Source organism: Rhea pennata, chromosome 31 (assembly GCF_028389875.1).
Source record: "Rhea pennata isolate bPtePen1 chromosome 31, bPtePen1.pri, whole genome shotgun sequence".
In the NCBI taxonomy this organism is placed as follows: Eukaryota; Metazoa; Chordata; class Aves; order Rheiformes; family Rheidae; genus Rhea; species Rhea pennata.
This window is the reverse complement of record NC_084693.1, coordinates 454373-475502: the sequence shown is the minus strand read 5'-3', so window position 1 is coordinate 475502 and position 21130 is coordinate 454373. Positions and strand designations below refer to the sequence as shown.

Genomic DNA, 21130 nt, shown 5'->3' with positions numbered 1-21130 from the left:
GCGGCGGCGGCGGCGCGGTAGATCCCCCCCCCCCCCCCCCCCGCATCACTTCCGCCGCCGCCCGCGAACCGGCGCGGCGGCGGCGCGGGCCGGGACGGGGCGCGGGGGCGGCGGCGCGGGCCGCGGGGGCTGCGCCGCGCTGCGCCGGGCCGGGCCGCGCCGCGCGCCGCGCCCATGGGCCGCGCCGGGGGCCATGGAGCCGTGCGCCGCCCGCCGGGCCCCAGGTAGCGGCGGCGGCGGCGGCGGGGCCGGAGGACGCGGGGGCCGGGGCGGCGGGGGCTCTTTGGGGGCAGGGCTGTGGGGTGCTGGGGGGCTGTGGGGGGCAGGGCTGTGGGGGGCCGGGGGGATGTGGGGGCAAGGGGAGGCTGGGGGCTGTTGGGGGGCAGGGATGTGGGGGGCTGGTGGGCTGTGGGGGGCAGGGCTGTGGGGGGCCGGGGGGCTGTGGGGGCAAGGGGAGGCGGGGGGCTGTTGGGGGCAGGGATGTGGGGGGCTGGGGGGCTGTGGGGGGCAGGGCTGTGGGGGGCCGGGGGGATGTGGGGGCAAGGGGAGGCGGGGGGGCTGTGGGGGGCAGGGATGTGGGGGGCCGGGGGGATGTGGGGGCAAGGGGAGGCTGGGGGCTGTTGGGGGGCAGGGATGTGGGAACGGGGGAGGCTGGGGGCTCTTTGGGGGCAGGGATGTGGGGTGCTGGGGGGCAAGGGGAGGCTGGGGGCTGTTGGGGGCAGGGATGTGGGGTGCTGGGGGGATGTGGGGGCAGGGGCAGGCTGGGGGCCCAGGGCAGGGGATATGGGGAGCAGATGATTGGGGCTTGGGAGCCTCTGGGATGCAGCGTGGGGAGGTTGGGGGCTCAGTGGCAGGCTCGGGGTCTGGGGCAGGGGAGGCCGGGGGGCAGCGAGGATGTGAAGGAGTGGGCCTGGGGTGATGGGATGTGGGGTGTGCGGGGACACAGTGTAGCTGGAGGGCTTGGGGGTGCAACCAAGCAGGGCCATGGGGCGCAGGCAAGGCGGGAGCCTGGGGCAGCAGGGCTGGGGCTGGGGGTGCGTGTGAGGCTGCAGAGGTGTGGGGCAGGGCTGGGGTACGGAGGGGTGGATCTGGGGGCACAGCAGGGCAGGCAGGGGCTCGGGAGGTGCAGTGGGGCAGGCTGGGGTGTGGAGGGGTGGGTCTGGGGGCGCAGTGGGGCAGGGCTGGAGGCTTCAGCCCATGGCGAAGGCACCTGGCCGCAGCTGCAGCCCCCGCGGCGCCGTGGGGCAGGGTGGCGGTCCGGTCCCCGCGGCGCCGTGGGGCAGGCCAGCGGCCCCGTCCCCATGGCGCTGTGGGGCTGACGGCGCGCTGTCGCAGAGGAGGAGAGGCGGGTGCGAGCCAACGCGCGGGAGTACAACGAGAAGTTCCAGTACGCGGTGAGTGGGGCGGCCCCGGCCCCGCTCCGTGGGGCTGCGTGGGGGGACGGGGCCCCGTGGGCCTCGCGGCCGGCGCGGGGGGCTACAGCTAAAACCGGCTGCCATCGCGCTGACGAGCCGCCGGCGCGGCGGGGGGCATGGGGGGCTGAGGGGTGCCGGCGGCCGCCCCCCAACCACCCCCGTCCCCTCCAGAGCAACTGCATCAAGACCTCCAAGTACAACGTTGTCACCTTCCTCCCGGTCAACCTCTTCGAGCAGTTCCAGGAAGTGGCCAACACCTATTTCCTCTTCCTCCTCATCCTGCAGGTGGGCCGGGGGGGCGCCGGGGGGGGGGCGAGGTCGCCCTGGGGGCTGGGGCCCCCCTCACCCCCGCTGCTGCTCCCCAGCTCATCCCACAGATCTCCTCGCTCTCCTGGTTCACCACCATCGTGCCTTTGGTCCTGGTGTTGACCATCACGGCCGTCAAGGACGCCACTGATGACTACGTGAGCGTCCCCGCGCCGTGGGGCTGGGGGTGGCCGTGGCCCTGGGGGTGGGGTGCTGCGGAGTCGGGACGGACGGACAGACAGATGGACGGCTGCTGGGCTGCGCCCCTGTGACGCCGCCGTCTCTCCCGCTCCGTGCCCAGTTCCGCCATAAGAGCGACAACCAGGTGAACAACCGGCAGTCGCAGGTGCTGCTCAGCGGAGTGTGAGTGTCGCCGGGACGGGGCGCGCGGGGCGCCGAGGGCGCCCGCCCCACGTGGGGACGCCGGAGCCGGCGCCGCCCGGTCCCCCGTGACGCCGCTCCGTCGCCCCGCAGCCTTCGGCAGGAGCAGTGGATGAACGTCCGCGTGGGAGACATCATCAAGCTGGAGAACAACCAGTTCGTGGCGGTGAGTCCGTGCCCCGCGAGGGACGCGGCGCGGCCCCCGCGGCACGCGGGCGCTGGGGGGGGCCCGGCGGAGCCCGGCGCCTGCTCAGCCCCTCAGCGCCTCTCTCCCGGCAGGCCGACCTCCTCCTCCTCTGCAGCAGCGAGCCCCACGGCTTGTGCTACATAGAGACCGCCGAGCTGGACGGGTAGGTGCCTCGCGCTCCGGGGTCCCGGCCCCGGCGGGTGCCCGCGCAGGCCCGCCCGGCCCCGCTAACCCCGCGCGGCGCCCCGCCGCCCGCAGGGAGACCAACATGAAAGTGCGTCAGGCCATCCCCGTGACCTCGGAGCTGGGCGACACCAGCCAGCTGGCCCGGTTCGACGGTGAGTAGCGGAGACTGGCGGGGGTCGGAGCTCTGCCACGGGGCGATCCCGGCTCTCCTCCTCCTTCGCCTGGCTTGGATCTGGCTCTGCTCCTGGAGAGACCAGGGCCACCCGTGTTGTGGTCCCATGGCTTGAACTGGGTCTCTGGGAACGGAGTTGAGGAGCTGGGATGGCTCTGGGGACCCAGTATGGAGCTGGGGACCGGGTACGGAGCTGGGGACCAGATACAGAGCTGGGGATGGAGCTGGGGACCCAGGATGGAGCTGGGGATGGAGCTGGGGACCTGGGACGGAGCTGGGCCCGGGCCTGGGGACCCGGGGAGCTGCCGTGGGCCCAGCTCCAGGCCCCACGCTCCGGCGCTGCTGGGAGGAGGCATGTTGCAGCCGAGCTGTCTGCTGTGCCCAGGCGAGGTGATCTGTGAACCCCCCAACAACAAGCTGGACAAGTTTGGGGGGACGCTGTACTGGAAGGAGAACAAGTATCCCCTGAGCAACCAGAACATGCTGCTGCGGGGCTGCGTCCTGCGCAACACCGAGTGGTGCTTCGGCCTCGTCATCTTCGCAGGTGGGCCGGGGCGAGCCGAGGGGCGGGCCTCGGCTCCGCGGTGCCCAGGAGGCGGCGGAGGGGGCAGGCCCCCCTGACCCGCTGCCCCCTCCCCAGGCCCCGACACGAAGCTGATGCAGAACAGCGGCCGGACCAAGTTCAAGCGGACGAGCATCGACCGGCTGATGAACACGCTGGTGCTCTGGGTACGCGGGGGGGGGGGGCGGCTCCGGGGAGCCCTGCTGCCGGCGGGCGCTGACGCCCCGCGTCCCCTCCCCAGATCTTCGGGTTCCTGGTGTGCATGGGCGTGATCCTGGCCATCGGCAACGCCGTCTGGGAGCACGAGGTGGGCGTTTGCTTCCAGATCTACCTGCCCTGGGACGAGGGGGTGCACAGTGCCTTCTTCTCTGGCTTCCTCTCCTTCTGGTCCTACATCATCATCCTCAACACCGTGGTGCCCATCTCGCTCTACGTGAGGTAGGGCATCGCCGAGCGGGGGCCGAGGGCTGGGCGGGGGTGCGCGGGGGGTGGGCGCCGGGGGGGCCGGGGCTGCAGACGCAGGGCCGGGGTGTGCGTGGGGGGCAGGGACGGGCCGCTCGCTGGGGGGGGGGCGGTGGGGTGCGTCCGCCTGTGGGGACGCCCCGAGACCCTGCGGGTCGCTGGGGGCCCCGGCTGCGTCTGTCTGTCCGCTCGTCGCTCCCCGCCCTGGCTGCATGCCGGTTGTTTTGCTCTGCCCTCCTGCGGCTCCCAGGCTCCCGCACTGTCCCCTTCTCTCTCTCTTTTAATTTCTCTCTCTTTTCGTTCCCCAGCATGGGTTCTCTCACCCTTAGCCCCGAGGTAAGAACGTGTCGCCCCCACCCCTGCCACTAGCTCGTTGCTGTCTGCCGGGGGGCCGGGGCGCGCGGGGGGTCTGCCCCCCGGGCCCACGGCGTGGGAAGGGCCCGGGAGGCGGCGCGGGGCGCCCCGGGGGCGGGCGGGGGGCCGTCGCCGGCTCCGGCGGGGCCGCGCTGCCCTGCTGACGCCCCGCCGCCCCCGCGCAGCGTGGAGGTGATCCGGCTCGGGCACAGCTACTTCATCAACTGGGACAAGAAGATGTACTGCGCCAAGCGCCGGACGCCGGCCGAGGCCCGCACCACCACCCTCAATGAGGAGCTGGGGCAGGTGGAGTACGTCTTCTCCGACAAGACGGGCACGCTCACGCAGAACATCATGGTGTTCAGCAAGTGCTCGGTGAACGGGCACAGCTACGGTGAGCGCGGGGCGGCGGCGGCGCCGGGGGCCGGCGGCGCCGCGCGGCCCCCCCTTGACTCCGCGCCCCGCTTCGCAGGCGACGCGCAGGACGTGTTGGGGCGCGAGGCCGAGCCGGGCGAGGTGAGGGAGCCGCGGGGCCGGTGCCCGGCTGCGCCCGGCGGGCTGCCGCCCGTGACCCCGTCTCTGCCCCGCCAGAGGCCCGAGCCGGTTGACTTCTCCTTCAACCCGCTGGCCGACCCGCGGTTCCGGTTCTGGGACGCCGGGCTGCTCGAAGCCGTCCAGCTGGGCGACCGCCACGTGCACGAGTTCTTCCGCCTGCTCTCGCTCTGCCACACCGTCATGTCCGAGGAGAAGAGCGGAGGTGGGCGAGCGGGCCGGGCCGCCCCGCGCGGGGGCCGCGGCAGGGGCGTCGCGGGCCGGCTCCGAGCCCCGCGCTGCCGCCCGTCCCCAGGGCAGCTCTACTACAAGGCCCAGTCGCCGGACGAGGGGGCGCTGGTCACGGCCGCCAGGAACTTCGGCTTCGTGTTCCGGTCCCGCACGCCCAAGACCATCACGGTGCACGAGCTGGGCCAAGCCATCACCTACCAGCTGCTGGCCATCCTGGACTTCAACAACATCCGCAAGCGCATGTCGGTCATCGGTGAGGTCCCGGGCACGGCGCGGGGGGATGCCGCGGGGCTGACGCGGCGCGCCGGGGACCGGCCCCGCGTGGAGGGTGACCTGGCCGGGGAGGTGTTGCGGGGCCGTGGCCCTGGACCCGCTGCTGCGCCCGTGCGCCAGGCGGCTTGTCCCTCGCTCCCTGCAGTGCGCAGTCCCGAGGGCAAGATCCGGCTGTACTGCAAAGGGGCCGACACGATCCTGCTGGAGCGCCTGCACCCCGCGAACCAGGACCTGACGAACGTCACCACCGACCACCTGAATGTGAGTGGGACCAGTCCTGCAGAGCGGGCTGGGGAGGGCGGGGGGCTCGCCCAGAAACGCTCAGCCTGGGTCGTGCCTGTCCTGGGGGGAATTCGAGGCCTGGGGACGCCCTCGGGGTCTGGCTCCGCACCCAGCGCCGGCTGCTCGCAGGAATACGCCGGCGAGGGGCTGCGGACGCTGGTGCTGGCCTACAAGGACCTGGAGGAGAGCTACTACGAGGACTGGTCCGAGCGGCTGCGCCGAGCCAGCGGTGCCCCCGAGGCCCGGGAGGATCGGCTGGCTCGGCTCTACGAGGAGGTGGAGCACGACATGATGGTGGGTGGGCTGGGAGCGCTGGGGCGGGCCGGGGGCGCTGGGCTGGGGGGCCCGGGGCAGACCCTGCTGCCCGCCGGCTGCCTGGGTCCCCCAGCTGCTGGGAGCCACGGCCATCGAGGACAAGCTGCAGCAGGGGGTGCCCGAAACCATCGCCATCCTCACGCTGGCCAACATCAAGATCTGGGTGCTGACGGGGGACAAGCAGGGTGAGCCGCCGCCGGGCTGGAGGGGTGGGGGCCGCGCCGGCTCAGAGACAGGGCCGTTTGCAGGCCGCATCCTGCACGCTCCCCCCCGCTGTGCCTGGCTCAGCTCCTGCCTCTCCTCCGCCAGAGACGGCTGTGAACATCGGCTACTCCTGCAAGATGCTGACGGATGACATGACGGAGGTGTTCGTGGTCACGGGCCACACCGTGCTGGAGGTGCGGGAGGAGCTCAGGTGAGGGTCGGGGGGCCAGGGCCAGACCCAGGACACCCCTGGGGCACTGTGGGGCATGGCCATGCTCAGGGGGAGTTGGGGCGTACAGAAAGGCCCTGAGTAGAGGCCTCCTGACCTCTCTCCTCTTCCTTAGGAAAGCCCGGGAGAAAATGATGGATGCGTCATGCTCCATGGGCAACGGCTTCTCCTGTCAGGAGAAACTCTCCTCCTCCAAGCTCACCTCGGTGCTAGAAGCCATCGCAGGCGAATATGCCCTGGTCATCAACGGGCACAGCCTGGTAGGGACCCATGGCCGCCGTGTGGGACGGGGCAGCCCATCGCGGCGGCGGGTCTCGCCCCATGGCGCTCTCCTCGCAGGCCCACGCGCTGGAGGCTGACATGGAGGTGGAGTTCCTGGAGACGGCGTGTGCCTGCAAGGCCGTGATCTGCTGCCGCGTCACGCCCTTGCAGAAGGCCCAGGTGGTGGAGCTGGTGAAGAAGTACAAGAAGGCCGTGACCCTGGCCATCGGCGATGGGGCCAACGACGTCAGCATGATCAAGAGTGAGTGCCGGGGGAGAGGGGTGTCCATCCTTGCCACGTCCCCGGGCCTTTGGGAGTCTCCGTCCCTGCCCCTCTGAGCCTGCAGGGACGTGACCTGCCTGGGGCAGGGGGAGCTGCTGTCCCTGTCCCCATGTTCGTGGCAGGGCCCTACTGACTCTGTGCGTCTCTTCCCTCCGCAGCCGCCCACATCGGTGTGGGCATCAGCGGGCAGGAGGGCATCCAGGCCGTGCTGGCCTCTGACTACTCCTTCTCGCAGTTCAAGTTCCTGCAGCGCCTCCTCCTCGTGCACGGGCGCTGGTCTTACCTGCGCATGTGCAAGTTCCTCTGCTACTTCTTCTACAAGAACTTTGCCTTCACCATGGTCCACTTCTGGTTCGGCTTCTTCTGCGGCTTCTCAGCGCAGGTGCGTCGCTGGGTCCGTGCGCTCCGCGGGCAGGAGTCGGGGCGGGCTGGCACGCAGAGGTCCCCCGGCGCCCTGCCCACACCCCTGGGCCCTGCCGGCACCAGCAGGTAGAGCCTGGGCTGCCGCTGGCCCCCGGCCCCAGCGAGGCGAGGCGCCCGTGCCGCGGGGGCTGCCACGCGGTGGCAGCAGCACCGTGCGCTCCGTGGCGCGGGCGCTGCTCCCTCCCGGCCGCTCCGGCGGCCCCGGCTACGGCCGGCGCCGCGCCGGGCTGGCGCCCCGCTGAGCGCTCCCTCCCGCGCAGACGGTGTACGACCAGTACTTCATCACGCTGTACAACATCGTCTACACCTCGCTGCCTGTGCTCGCCATGGGCGTCTTCGACCAGGTGCGCCGAGGCTCTCGCGCGGTGGGGCAGCGTGGGCGCGCGGGGCCGGCGCTGCCGCTCCGCCGGGGCGTGCGGGGGGGCTCCGGGAGCCCGTCCCGGCCCTGCGGGAGAAGGGCTGCTCCGACGCCCCGGCTGGGTTGTGCTCGTTGCTGGCGAACGCTGGCCCAGCCCCAGCGCCCAGGCTGCGCTCTCCGGGGCTGGAGGGACGTGCCCGGGCTGGCCGCGTCCTGATCTCGCCCGTGGCCCCAGGACGTGCCGGAGCAGCGGAGCATGGAGTACCCCAAGCTGTACGAGCCGGGGCAGCTGAACCTGCTCTTCAACAAGCGGGAGTTCTTCATCTGCATCGCCCAGGGCATCTACACCTCCGTGCTCATGTTTTTCATTCCCTATGGCGTCTTTGCTGATGCCACCCGTGACGACGGGGCCCAGCTGGCCGACTACCAGTCCTTCGCTGTCACCGTGGCCACCTCGCTGGTGATAGTTGTCAGCGTGCAGGTAGGGGCTCCGGTGCTGAGCACTGCTGAAGTGGCTGTAGCACAAAGGGTGTTTGGGGCTGGGGGTCCTATCCAGCCCCACGGCCTTGCTTCGGCGGGTGCCTTGAGCCCCTGCCTCCTCCTTCCCCTCTCCACCAGATTGGCCTGGACACCGGCTTCTGGACAGCCATCAACCACTTCTTTATCTGGGGCAGCCTGGCTGCTTACTTCGCCATCCTCTTCGCCATGCACAGCGACGGCCTCTTCCAGATGTTCCCCAACCAGTTCCGCTTTGTGGGTGAGCGCTGGGGGCCGCGAGTGCGACTCGGCCCCAGCCCCGCAGCCCCCGCAGCCCCTGCTCACGCCGCCTCTCCCCAGGTAACGCGCAGAACACGCTGGCCCAGCCCACGGTCTGGCTCACCATCGCCCTCACCACCGTGGTCTGCATCATGCCCGTGGTGGCCTTCCGCTTCCTCAAGCTGGACCTGAAGCCGGAGCTCTCGGACACGGTAAGGGCGCGGGGGGCCGCGGCGCCCGCCGGGGCGGCCGGGCGCTGACGGCACCTCCCCGTCCCAGGTGCGCTACACCCAGCTGGTGCGGAAGAAGCAGAAAGCCCAGCACCGGTGCATGCGGCGCGTGGGGCGCGCGGGCTCGCGCCGCTCCGGCTACGCCTTCTCCCACCAGGAGGGCTTCGGGGAGCTCATCATGTCGGGCAAGAACATGCGGCTCAGCTCCCTGGCGCTCTCCGGCTTCGCCGCCCGCCCCAGCGCCAGCTGGATCGAGACCCTGCGCAAGAAGAAGGGCAGCGAAGGCAGCGCCGCCGGCAGCCCCAGCGGTGGGGCCGACAGGACGCTCAAGGTCTGAGATCGGGGGGGTGTCCCTGCAGGGCCAGGCCCCTCCGGGGGTCCTGGGGGGGAGCCGGGGCCCCGCGGGCCCCGAGCTTTGGAGTAGGAGTCTGGACTGGCAGCGCATAACCAAAAAAAAAAGAACTGTTCCCTGTCCCTGGGCTGGATGCACGGAGCCCGGCCCGGGGCTGTGCCCCCCCCGGGGGCACTCGTCTATCAGTGTTCACCTCCACCGAGTGCAAATACCCCGAGCCGCACGCGAATGTATCATGCCAGAGCCACCGTCGGGGTCGGGGGCGACGGGGGGCTCAGACAGCACCTTGCCCCCTGCCCCGTTCCCCCACCCACCACCCACGTGTCTTCTTTTTTATATAAAAAACAAACCAGAAACAAACAAAAAAAAAAAACAACAAAAAGGAAGAAAAAACCCTCCAAGTTTACAGAACGCCTCTTTTCTATCTGTGTTGGCACAGCTGGTTCTGGAGGGAGCGTGGGGGGCCGGGCCGGCGCGGGGGTGGCGGGGGGCCGGAGCTGCCCCCAGGCAGGGCAGCGTTTGGCCTCAGCCTTGGTCCCTCGTTTGTGCATGGAGCTGGGTCCTTGCAGCCTGGCGGCACCAGGGCGGGCTGGCGCGGGGGGAGCCCGGAGCCCCCACCGCCCCCCGGGTCGTATCCAGGCGCTCCGTGCGAAAGGGGAACCGCTCATCCGGCACCTTCCTGATTTCTGTGGAAACGGGCTCGGGGGGAGCTGCGGGCGGCTGCGCGCTGCTGTGATTCAGTCCCGGGCTGGGGGCTTGCACAACGCGCCGGGCGCTGGGCTCCGCTTCCTCCTGCCTGGTGCCGGCGCACGGAGGAGGGAGCCCGGGCTGGGCGCAGGGGCCCCTCCGAGCCCGGGGCCGGGCTCTCCCGTGCAAAGCCCTCGGGCGTGGGGCCTCGTCCCTGCAGCGCTGGGGGAGCCGGCGGAGGGGCGCCGGACCCCTGCCACCCCCTCGGCCGGTGCCAGACGGCCCGTGGGGCTGCTTGCGCCCGGCGGCAGGGGGGGCGAGGGGTTGCCAGGACACCTGGGTCCCGCGGGTGGCCGCTGCCCGCTCGTGGGTCCCCTGGGCTGGGTTTGTTCCTTTTCGTCCTTCTGGGAAGGCGCCGGCAGCCGAGCGGGCAGTGCCGGGGTGCGCCGGCCCCCGGGGCTGCTCTGGCCTTTATACCAAAGAGGAAACAGTGCAGGACTGGCTTTGGTGTGTTCTAGAGTCTATTTTGGGGGGCGTTTGGTTTTTTTTCCCCTGTTCATTTGGAGCTGGGGAGAGGCAGTGATAAGCAAGGGTCAAGGAAGGTTGCATATAATTTATTACACATTTCTATACTTGCAGAATTGTATCATTTTATGGGTATACAGAGAAAAATAACCAGCTTTTTATAAAAAAAATGCCTTTCTGAGCAGCTTCTGCCTTGTCTCTGTTTTCCCAGCCTGATGCAGGAGGGAGCGAGCGGACTCTCCAGGCGCGGGAGGTAGCCGAGCCCCGGGTCGGGGCTGCGCGGCCGCGCCGTGGGGCTCAGGCCCCCGGCGCCCGCGGGCGCTGCGGCTCGGCGCAAGCTGCTCCCGGCCCTGGGGCTGCGCCGGTGGTTTCCACGGGGCCGGGGGCACGGCGGGGGGGCGAGCGGGGGATGTGGGGCAGCACCACCGCGTGGTGTAAAGGGGTCTGGGAGGGGGCAGCGCCGTCGGTGCCCGCGGTGCGGCGGGGGGGGGGGGGGGAGGAGGGGTCTGGGGCAGCCCTGGGGGCGCGGGGGAGGGGGGAGCACGGCCAGGGCAAAGACGGGGGTCCGGGCGGGGTAGCGCCAGGGGTGGGGGACGGGCAGCCCCGAGGGCGCGGTGAGGGGCGCCGGCGGGCCGGGCCGGGCCAGCCGCGGGGGGGCGCGGGCGCACGTGCCGCCGCCGCGGTCCCGCCCCGCCGCTTTCACAACCGCGGGCACCGGCCGCGCCGGGCGGTTCCGCAAATGTTTTCCTGCGCGGGGCTCGGCCGCGGCTCGCCCCGGCCGCATGGCTCGGCCGCCGGGGCCGCCGCTCCCGGCGCTGCTCCCGGCGCTGCTCCCGGCGCTGCTCCTCGCCGCCGCGCCGCCCCGGCGGCCCTGCGCCCCCACGGGTGAGTGCGGGCCGCGCGGGGGGGGGGCGCGGCGGGGACACGTGCGGCGGCCCCGGGGCCGGGAGCAGCGCCGGGGGGGCCGGGGCCGGGAGCCGGGGGGTCCCCGGGGTCCGCTCGGAGCAGGTGGGGGCCGAGGGGCGCCGTGTCCAACCGCGTCGGTGCCGAGCCCCGTTCCCCCTCGGAAGCCCTGGTTCTTCTGTGGGGCCGCGAGTGCCGTCGGACCCCCCCGGTCCCGGTCTCCGTCCCCCTCCCGGTGCCAGTAGCGGCCTCCGAGGAAGGTGGGGGGCAGGCCCGGACGCCTGGGCTCTCTCTCGCCTTGCCGAGGGGCGGGAACGGGGGGCGGGGGGGTGGTCTCGGCCGGGGTGACCGCGGGTCCGAGCCTGGTCCGGACCTGCCCCGGGCGCCCGGCCCCCTCCGGGCCTCCCCGTCGGCTCCGCAGCCCGGGCGCCCCAGGGCCGCTCCGGCAGGGAGACGCCACCGGCCCGAGGGGGCTGCCGGGGGCCGGGGCGCAGCACGGGCACCGCCAGCCTCCCCGCCGCGGTGCTGACGCGACCGGGATTAGCAGGTCCCCGAGAGCCCTCGCGGGCGCCCGGCTATTCCTGGCAGCCAGAGCAGAGCTGCAGGTCCCGCCTGGCTGTTGACCTTTGCAGCGATCCCAGGAAGGGGCGAGCTGCCGGAGCGTCCTGTCCTGTCCCGTCCTGTCCTGTCCCGTCCTGTCCTGCCAGCCCCCCCCCCCCGGCCTGGCCCCCAGCGCCGGCCTTGGCGCTTAACCCTTTGCGAGGCCCTGGGGCGCGAGCCCGGCTCCCGCGCGCCGCCCAGCAGCAGCTTCTCCGTGCTGGGAGCTCGGCTGCAGCCGACGCTCGCTCAGGCTTGGCACCTCCTGCAAATATTGACTCGGAGCAGCCCCTCAGCGGCAGGTCTCCCGGCGACCGCGCGGGAGCAGATGGGCCGGAGCGTCTCCCGGGGGCCGGATCTGGGGGGGACGCGTGCAGCCTGCCCCTGACGCCCCCGTCCCGCCACGGCGCAGGCCTCCCGCCGGACACGGTGCTGGGGCGCCCGGGAGCCAACGTCACGCTGAGCTGCCGGGCTGCGGGGCTGGCGAATGACACCGACCCCGTGTCCTGGGAGCTGGAGACGCGCCGGGGCCGGCGGCAGGCGCTGGGGGACGCGCTGCCGCTGCGCGGGCTGCAGCGGGACGACGCGGGCCGCTACAGCTGCCGCGCGGGCGGCCGCCCGCTGCGCACCCTGCGCCTGCTCGTCCAAGGTGGGTCCGGGCCGGGCGGGGGGCTTCTGCAGAGCGCCGCCTCGGCCGGCGGCCCCCCGGCCCCCCCGCGCCCTCCCAGCACCTCCCTGCCTTGCAGAGCCCCCCGAGGCGCCCCGCGTCTCCTGCTACCGGCGCAGCCACGACCGGGACGTGCTGTGCGAGTGGCCGCTGCGGGCGAAGCCGGCCCCCGGCACGCGGGCGACGCTGTGGGCGAAGCGGCGGTGAGCGCGGGCCGGGGGCTCCGCCGGGCGCACGGCGGGGCGGCCGCTCGGGCGCGCACGCGCCCCGGCCCCAGCCCCGGCTGAGCCGTGACCCCGCAGGTTCGCGGCGGAGAACGCCACGGAGCAGCAGTGCCGCTATTTCTCCAAGGCGCAGAAGTTCGTTTGCCGGCTGAAGGTGCCGCCCGGCACGGACGACAACCAGCCCCTCGTGGTGTCCACCTGCGTCCGCAACGGCGCCGGCAGCGCGGCCGGCGAGGACAAGATCATCACGCTCAGCGGCGTCCGTAAGTGCCGCCCGCGCCGGGGCCGCCCCGGGCGCCGCGGGGCCCCCGGCACCACCGCTGCCTCTCCGCTCGCCCGCAGTGAAGCCGGACCCGCCGCTCAACGTGACGGTGCAGGCGCTGGAGCGCTGGCCCCAGCGCCTGCGCGTCTCCTGGGCTTACCCGTCCTCCTGGGACCCCCGCTTCTACTGGCTCCGCTTCCAGGTGCGCTACCGCCCCGAGCCCGCCCGGACCTTCACGGAGGTGAGCGCGGCGCCGGCGCGGCGCGGGGGCGACGGCCGCCCCGCGGGGGGGGGGCCCTGTCGCCGGCGGCTCCCGCTGCCCCCCGTGCCCCGCAGGTGGACCAGGTGACGCAGACGTGGCTGGACATCGCGGACGCCTGGCGGGGCACCCGGCACGTGGTGCAGGTGCGGGCGCAGGAGGAGTTCGGCCACGGCGCCTGGAGCGAGTGGAGCCAGGAGGCGGTGGGCACCCCTTGGACAGGTACCGGGGGGGGGGTCTGGAGGGGGGCTGGGCTCGGCCCCCCGGGGCCGCGGCCGTGCTGGGGCCTCACAGACGCTCCCTCAACGCAGATCCCCGAGACCTCACCTCGGAGCTGGCGCCCTTCAGCTCGCAGGTAGGACGGGGGCGTGGGAGGCAGCGCCTGCGTGGGGGCCGTGGGGCCGCCCCCTCCCACCACCACTCTCTCCCACAGTTCCCGGAGGGGGATGATGGCGCCTATGGCTATGGGGCCACACTGCCCCCCGAGCTCTTTGGGGCAGAACCGGCCGAGGAGGCCGCCAGCGGTGAGCTGTGGGTCTGGGGGGGGGGGGTCGCCCGCGGGGGGGCCGGGCCGGGCCCCGCTGATGGCCCGGGGTCCCTATGCCGCAGGGGAGCTCCCGGGGGCCGGCGGCCGCGCCGGGGCGGCCCCCTTCACCTTCCTGGTGGCCGGCGGGAGCCTGCTCTTGGGGATCGCCCTCTTCGTCGGCATCGTGGCGAGGTGAGTGGCCAGGGCGGGGGGCTTGGGGCACCGGGGGGGCTCAGCTGTCCTGGCCCCTCTCTGACGCAGGGCTGCCGTCCCCTCCATCCTGCAGGTACCGGCGGCGGTGGGGGGCAGGTGGGCGGCGGGGGGCCAAGCCGGCTGGCGCAGGGCAGCACGCGCTGCTGCCCCTGGCCCCCCCCAGCCCCAGCTCCCCGCTGAGCGAGACCCCGCTGCTGCCGCCCGCCAGCCCCCCGGCCCCAGCGCCCTTCCACGTCACCAACCTGGACTATTTCTTCTCCGGCAAGTAGCCGGGCTGGATGCTCGCTGGGAGCAGCCCCGGGGTCCCTGCGGAGAGGGGCCGCAGGGAGCCCCAGCAGGGAGGAGGCAGCTCGGGGCCGGGGCTCCGCGTGCCAGCGCGGGCTGCAGCCGCCCCTGCCGGGAGCGTGGGAACGGGGCTGGGCTGGCGGCCCCCGCGGGAAGGGCTGAGCCCCGGCCCCGGTCCCGCGCGGGGCCGCCGGCGGGCAGCGACGGGAGGGCCTGGCTGGATCGACCGCATCCCGCCGTGGCGCAGAGAGTTTATTTTTACAGCACGTGTTGGGGAAACGTGACAAACCGCGTCTCCTAAATAAAAGCCTTTTATTTTTAAGGGAGCGTCGAGGTGCCCGTCGCTTGGGGCAGGCGGGCCGGCCGGGCGCCGCGGGAGCGGGGCTGGGGGCTCGGTTCCCGGCGGCCCCGACCGTGCCACGTTGTGCAACGCCCCAGGGAGCTGCAGCTGCAGGAAACCGCAGGGCCAGGGGAGCGGGCGCCCGGGCTCCCTGGGGACGCCGCGCTTCCCCCGGGGCCGGCCCCGCGCTATAAAAAGCGCAGCAGGATGCAGATGTGTGCGGGGGGCCAGCACGAGGCCGGGGCCGAGTCGCCCGCTTCCGTCCTCCCGAACGGCACGAGGTGCCGCGGGGCCGGGTAGCCCCAGGGCTGGTCCCAAAGCTGCCTGCCCCCCCCATACTGCTGCCCCGTGGGGGGTTCTGCTCTCGCCCTCCTGTGCGCCAAAGCGAGGGGTGGCTGGGGGCTTGCCGGGGGGGCGGGGAGGCTGCAGCAAGCATACGGGGATCCATGGCGCCAGCGCGGCCGGCGGCACCCTGCCCGCTCCGTGCATGCAAAGCCCCACACCCCCGTACCGCCCGGCTTCCCCGGGGCCTGCGTCGGCCGCGCTGCTTGTTTTTCCTCTCCAAAAATGGCCTTGTCCAGCTGGTGACGTGCAGCTCTAGCCACAAGGTGGCAGGGACCTGACGACCACGATGTCCTGAGCCGGCCACGAGCACACGCTGCTCAATGCAGGGTGCCCAATGCAGGGTGCTCAGTGCATGGCCCAGGGTGCTTGGTGCATGGCCCAGCACCCTGCGCTGCAGCCACCCGGGACAGGAGGACCCTGTGCTTTGACCCCCACAGCCGGAGCAGTGGTGGTGGTGGTGGTGGGGGGGTCTCCAGACCTTTCTGCACCGCCGCGCAGCACCCTCGCCACGGGGGCCTGCCTTGGTCCCCCCCCAGGGCAGCACCGATCCCAGCACGGCCCCCAGCCCGCGTCCTTTCAGTCAACACCTTTATTTTATTACTCAGTTACACGGCCCCACTGAGGGGCTGGAGCCGGCCGCGCCGCGGGGCAGGCGGGCTGCGTGCCGGCGGCACGGCCCTGCCGGAGTCCAGCCCCGCGGGGGCCCGCGGCTCGCCGGCCGCACGGGCGCTAGTGCAGCTTGCAGTGCACGGGGTAGAGCAGGGCCATGTGCTCGGCGCCCTTGAAGGGCAGCTTCTCGGTGGAGTAGTAGTGCACAACCTCGGGGATGCTGGCGAAGACGCCGCTGGTCTGGCTCAGCATGTACTTGTTGTCCTTGGTCTGGGCCACGATGATGTGGACGCAGCCCTGGCTGGTCCTGCGGCGGCGGCGGGCGTCAGCGGGGCCGGGCGCCGGTCCGGCCCCGGGGCCGCCCCGCTGCCCGATCCACCCTCTATTTGTTCCCTTTCCCCGCTCCGATTGTTTCGGCTCCAGGGGCTCCGCTTCCTCAGGAAGGAAACGCCGCCGGCGCTGCCGACAATGCCGCGGCGGGGAGGGGGCCGCCCTGGCGCCGCGGCCCCTGCGCGGGCAGCTCCCCGGGCCAGGACGCCTGGGCCCCCCTGCTCCGGGGCGCGATCCCCCCCCCCCCCCCCGGGACGCCAGCGCGGGTTGCAGATGGACCCCGCAGGGCCGGGACCCCCCCCCTCCCCCGGGGCTGGGACCCCCCCTCGCCCCGGCCACTCACTTGAGGGCGATGGAGTACTTGCCGCTGCCGGTCTCGCTGGTCCGCACCAGGTATCCGGCCTCCTTGCACGGCTGCAGCCGGCTCTCGGCCTCGGCGCGGGTGATGGCCCCGTGGTACCAGCTGAGGGGGAGCCGGGGCGGTGCTGAGCGGCGGTGGGGCGCTGCCGGCCCGGCCGCGGCTCGGGGCGCCCCGACCCCCTGCGCCCACCACTCACGGCTGCTTCTCCAGCGCCACGGCCGGATCCACCCGCTCGCCCTCGCTGGGCTCCGCCGCCGCCGGCTTCAGCATCCTGGGGGTCCAGCTCTTCTGGCGGAGATGCTGCCGCGGCGCCGGCACCTCCTCCCTGGGCCGCTCCGAGCCCTCGAACTGGGCTGGGGGGGGGGGAGGCGGCGTCAGCGCCCCGCGGCCGCCCCGCTGCCCCCGCCACCAGCCCCGGCGCTCACCCGACAGTGCCTTGACGATCTGCTCCTTCTTCCACTCCCAGGGCTGCTCGTACTCGGCCGCCGGGCGCTCGTCGTCCGCTGGCAGCCGCCCCTCGGCCGCCCGCACCGCCGCCGCCGCCTTGGGCCCCTCGCCGGGCTCGTAGGGGGTGTCGTAGAGCTGCGGGCCCTTCCCCGGCGCCGGGCGCCTGGCCGCCGGCTCCGGCTTGCCACCGGCCTCGCCGGCCTCGCCGGGGCCCTCCAGCAGCAGGATCGCCTTGACCAGCGGGTCCTTGGAGCCGCGGCGGCGGATTTCTGCGGGGTGGTGGGGTTTGCACACGCCGGGGTGCCGAGCACGGCCGCCCACCCCGAGCCGCCCCCGGCACCCGGCTCCCTGCTTGCACAAACAGCCCCTGGGCGCCCCGCACGGAAAAAAACCATCAGCAGCAAATCCTTTATTTCCAGCTTCCGGCCGACTCGCTTCCTGTTATTCTGCCCAGCTGTGCGGGTGGAGCGGGGGGTCGCGGCGGCGGCACGGCCCCGGCACGCCGGGCGGCACGGTCCCAGCACGCCGCGAGCGCCCCGGAGCCACCGCTGGCTCCCGCGGGACGTGGCGTGCCGCCCCGGCGCGTGCCCGCGGTGCACGGCCGGGCAGCAGCCCCCCGCGCGCTCGGCCGCTGCTTATCTCTGCCGTGCAGCGGCAGGAAACGGGAGAGCTGCTTTCCTGCTCCCGAGGCCCGCGCCGCGCCGGGCGGATCCGCCGCCGGCCACCCCGTCCCGCTGGCGCCGGGGAGGGCGAAGCTCCTGGCGGCTCCGGCTCGGCAAGCCGAAGCGGCCACCGGAATGGGATGATGGGGATGGCGGGACAGGGGGCTGGGCGGTGGGATGGAGGGGGCAGCGGAGACGGCGGGCCGGTGGGGACGGCGGGATGACCACCCACCTGTGATCATCTGCTGGGCGTCGTAGGGCTCCATGTAGCCGTCGTTCTCGCCCAGGCGCTCGGCCTCCCGCTGCCCCTTGGTGCGCTTGGCGTCGTAGGGGTCGGCGTAGTCCTCCAGGATGATGACCTGTGCGGGGCAAGGGAAGGGGCACGGTGCCACCGGATCACCGACCTGGCCGCGGCGGCTCCCCCGGTGCCGGGACGTGCAAAGCCCCCGCTCCCTCCGCAGTCGGTGCCATCTTCCCAGGAAAAGCTCAGAGCGGGGAGCAGGGATGGGCATCCCCCCTCCCCGATGAAGGGTGCTCGGAAAAGCGGCCGGGTGCAGTGCCGGGGTGGCCAGGCTAGCGAGGCGCCGTGCTGGCCGCGGCTAGAGGGGGCGGCGGGACGCCGCAGGGCCATCGCCCCCCGCCACCGCACGTCCCGTCCCCCCCCCCACCCGCTTACCGTCTCCGCCTTGGCACTCTTGCCCTTGTCCTGGTCGGGGGCCGGCGCGGGGCCGGCGCTGGGGTGGCCCTTGCCATTCTTCTCGTGGGCCTCCACCTTGATGAGGCGGTTGATGTAGGTGCCGCAGCCCTTGGTGGGGGGCTCCGGTGGGCCCCCATCCGCCCGCGAGTTCTTGCGCATCCTCCCGGCGGCGGCCTGCAGCAGTCCCTGCAGGTTGTCCCGTGACAAGCGGCCGCCGCCGTCCCGGCCGGGCCCCGGGGCGCCCCGGCAGCCCCCCAGCTCCGCCGCCGAGTTCTTGCGGTTCTTGCCTGGCGGGGCCCCCCCGGCCGGCTCGCCGGGGCCGGGGCTCCTGCGGGACGGGCTGCACAGCTTGCCCAGGCTACCGCTGCCCGGCCTGGCCCGCTCCGACACCGTCTTCAGGTTGGAGGGGAACTCCTTGAACCACTTGGCCGCCATGGGGCGGGGGCTGGCAGGGCGGCCCCCCCGCGGGCCCCCGGCGCCTCAGGGCCAGCACAGCCGCGGGGCCGCCCGGCTCCCCCCGGCCCCAGGAGCAGGGGGAGCAGGGCCCGCGGCGGCCGGGGGCCAGCCCGCCGCGCCGGCGCCTCTCCCGGGGGGCCGCGGCTGTGGCCCCCCCCGTCGTGGGGTGGGCGAGGGGTCTCCAGGCGTCCTCGGCTCCAGAGGGGGCAGCCCCGGTCCTTCGCCCCGGGGGCTCGCGCGCCCCGCCGGGGCCCTCCGAGGGTCCTTTGCCCCAGGGACGGGGCGCCGCGGCGTCCCAGCGCCTTCGCTCCGGTGGGGCGGCGGCTCGGGGCGGGCGCGGGGGTCCCAGCGCCGTCAGCCCGGGCTCTCTCCGCGGGCCCTTCGCCCGGGGGGGCCCGGAGTCCCGGCCCCCGGCGGCGCGTCCCAGCAGTCCTTGGCTGCGGCGGGTCCAGCCCGGGGCAGCGGCGGCTCCGGCGGCGCGGGGTGGCCCGCGGGGGCTCTGCCCCGGGGCGGGCGGCCGGGGGGGCCCGGCCCCGCGGCCGCTGCCGTCGCGGCTCCTCGGCGGCGCCCTCCTGCGGGGCGGCGGGGCGGCGGGGCGCTCAGGCCGGCCCGGGGGGCCCCATGCGGCGGCGGCGGCGGCGCTGGACGGCACGGAGCCGAGCGGGGCCGCGGCGGGCGGCGGGGCCGGCGCTCCCCGCCCAGATCCGGAGGGGGCGGTGCGGCCCCCGGGGACGCAGCGGCACCGGCCCGGCGGGCGTCTCTGCGGCCCGGCCCCGGGCGGCGCCCCGGCCCGACGGGGCGGCCCCGGCCGCGAGAGGCCCCCCCACCCCCGGCCCGTCGACACCGCGGCTTTCCTGCCTTGCCGTCGAGGCTCGGGGCGGGGAGGGGGGGTCCGGAGGGGGGGGGCTCTGCCTTGCCGCCTGCCGGGCTGGTTCAGTTTGAGGGTCCCTGTGGCCCCTGCCTGGCTGCAGCATGCCAGGCCGCCCCACGGGGCACAGCGCTCACGGGAAGGGGGAGGTCTTCCACTTGAGCCCCCCTCCCGGCTTGCAGGTGCTCGGGGCGCAGGGGCTGCTGGCGCCTCTGCCACCCCACTTGCAGCCGTGGCATGTGGCCAAGACCCAGTTCTGTGAATCTGCAGAGAGCAGATTTGTGTTTCCTGTACGGCTGGCGCCGTGTGTGTGTGGTGCTGGGGACGGGTACACCGGTACCTGACCCAGTTGCCCCATGGCGACCGGGGTGGGGGTGGGGAGAGGAGGTTGCAGCTAAAGGTGCTCAGCAGCCCCCCGGCCTGGGCTGGCTCGTGGCGGGACATGATCAGGCTCCGGGGACCGGCCCACAGGAACCGCTGCCTCTTGGTGGGGTGAGTGTGGGGCTGGGGCCAGGACGGGTCCTGAAGCTGGAGCAGGGCTCCAGGCCGAGGAGGCGCTGGAAGCATCCGGGGAGGGGGCACGACTAGTGTGGGGGGGGGGCACGGCTGGCGGCCCCCGGCCCTCCACGGCGCAGTTGCAGCGGTGGCTTAGGAAGTGGCGGTGATTTCCACCTCGGCGCTGCTCCACAGGATGCGACTTGTGGTCGCGAGGCGCCGCACCTAGGCTGGCGCCCGAAGCGGCTCCCACGGCGCTGGCTGCTCTTTGCTTCCTCAACTTGCCCCCCGACGGCCGGGGGAGCCGGGCTGAGCGCGGCGGGCCGGCCTCGCGGCTCTCTTGCTTGGAAACTGCCTGACCGCAGCTGCAAACTGCTGGTGGGTCAAGGCTAAATTAAAGCAGGAAGAACCACTTAATCTGCAGCTGCCCCGCGCCAGCCCCAGCGGCTCTAGGCCCGCTGCCGGCGCGTGCTGCGGCTGGGCAGAGCTGCCAGCCTCAAGCGCCTGTTCCTCGGAGCAGCTCGTGCTCAGCGCGCGTGGCGGGATCGCGGCTCACGGCGGCTCCGCTTGCTCCGGGCCAAGTAAAACTCCGGGGCCCCACTGGGAAGGTTATGAACTAGACTAGGGGAAAAGCTACTGGTTCCTGTTCTCGCCTTGGCCTCGCACCAGATTTAAATCCCCCACGGGGGAGGGCACAACAGCAGAAAAACCGAGCAAGCCGGGGGGGGGGGAGCGGAGGGCTTGGGGAGCCTCCTCATCGCCAAGATCCGTGGCTGAGCGGACGTGGCCCCAAGGACACCGGCCCTCAGCACCGCCTTGGGGATGCTGCGACCAGCTGCCTGCAGCCCGTGCTCCTCAGCACCAAAGCCAAGCAGCTTCTTTTTTAGAAAGTCTCTGCTGCAGCCCTATCTTCTGCCAGATCCTGAAGGGGAAGGTGGTAGGAACTTTTCCGACGGAGGTAACAGATGGTGCCGAGGGCTCGTTTCCCGAGAAGGCAAAACAAGACAACTGCAAAGCCAGCGCGGTGGTGACGAGCGCTGAACCCGTCTCTGGAGCGAGGTGGATCCTCCCGCTCGGTACGCGAGAACAGACGGGACACGCAGCAGCGTGAGGCGGACGAGTGCCAGACTCCAGCTCGTGCTGTTCCTGCCGTGCTTCCAGCCTCGCCGCCTCGTGTTCGCCGCCCAGCCGAGGAGCAGAAATGTCCCCGAGCCGCCTGTGGGGCGCAGGGGGTCCTGGGGGGGACACGCACTCCCGCGCCGGGGTGAGACAAGCGCTGGCCTGCGCGCACGTCTCTGGCCGGGGAAACGCGGTGTGCCGAAGGAAGGGGAGCAGGAGGGGACACCGTGCAGCTGGGGCTGCTGTCGGGTGGCAACGCTCCCACATCGGGGTTCAACATTTAGACTCGTCTACAGAGCCGCTGCTCTCGGGGTAACATCTCCCGCCGGAGGCCTTAGCACCTGCAGCCCTCAGTTAATGTTTAATCTTGCCCGGGTGCATTATTCAGAACCAGAAAGCCCTGCCAGCCCCGTCCCTGAAGTTACTGATCTACTCGGAGGGGAGGCTGGGGCAGAATTTAAATGGGAATGCAGGCTGCT

General features: G+C 73.2%; 3 protein-coding genes across 4 annotated transcripts; 2 read left to right on the top strand and 1 right to left on the bottom strand.

Annotated features, from left to right (window-relative positions):
• The first annotated feature begins 157 nt into the window (after positions 1–157).
• Positions 158–10170, top strand: ATP8B2 (ATPase phospholipid transporting 8B2). The gene is made up of 27 exons (XM_062598117.1): positions 158–224; positions 1336–1394; positions 1587–1700; positions 1781–1879; positions 2023–2084; positions 2196–2268; positions 2382–2452; positions 2548–2627; positions 3033–3191; positions 3288–3376; positions 3451–3647; positions 4211–4419; positions 4498–4541; positions 4617–4782; positions 4873–5061; positions 5227–5342; positions 5493–5657; positions 5752–5863; positions 5988–6093; positions 6227–6371; positions 6451–6634; positions 6814–7037; positions 7339–7422; positions 7672–7917; positions 8055–8193; positions 8274–8404; positions 8472–10170. The coding sequence occupies exons 1-27, from the start codon at positions 194–196 to the stop codon at positions 8757–8759; spliced, it is 3582 nt and encodes a 1193-aa protein (XP_062454101.1). The 5' UTR covers positions 158–193; the 3' UTR covers positions 8760–10170.
• A 533-nt stretch (positions 10171–10703) lies between these two features.
• IL6R (interleukin 6 receptor) lies at positions 10704–14244 on the top strand. Of its 2 annotated transcripts, XM_062598115.1 has the most exons (10): positions 10704–10871; positions 11899–12135; positions 12233–12356; positions 12456–12640; positions 12720–12880; positions 12976–13120; positions 13210–13253; positions 13332–13422; positions 13508–13616; positions 13711–14244. In XM_062598115.1, the coding sequence occupies exons 1-10, from the start codon at positions 10769–10771 to the stop codon at positions 13904–13906; spliced, it is 1395 nt and encodes a 464-aa protein (XP_062454099.1). In that variant the 5' UTR covers positions 10704–10768; the 3' UTR covers positions 13907–14244. The 2 variants fall into 2 exon arrangements, with proteins under 2 accessions (XP_062454099.1, XP_062454098.1); XM_062598114.1 differs by having other exon boundaries at positions 13210–13422.
• A 937-nt stretch (positions 14245–15181) lies between these two features.
• SHE (Src homology 2 domain containing E) lies at positions 15182–18664 on the bottom strand. The gene is made up of 6 exons (XM_062598116.1): positions 17693–18664; positions 17249–17375; positions 16333–16623; positions 16104–16260; positions 15890–16009; positions 15182–15523 (listed from the first exon to the last, which is right to left on the bottom strand). Exons 1-6 carry the CDS (start codon positions 18146–18148, stop codon positions 15337–15339), a joined length of 1338 nt encoding a protein of 445 aa, XP_062454100.1. The 5' UTR covers positions 18149–18664; the 3' UTR covers positions 15182–15336.
• Between the last annotated feature and the right edge of the window lie 2466 nt (positions 18665–21130).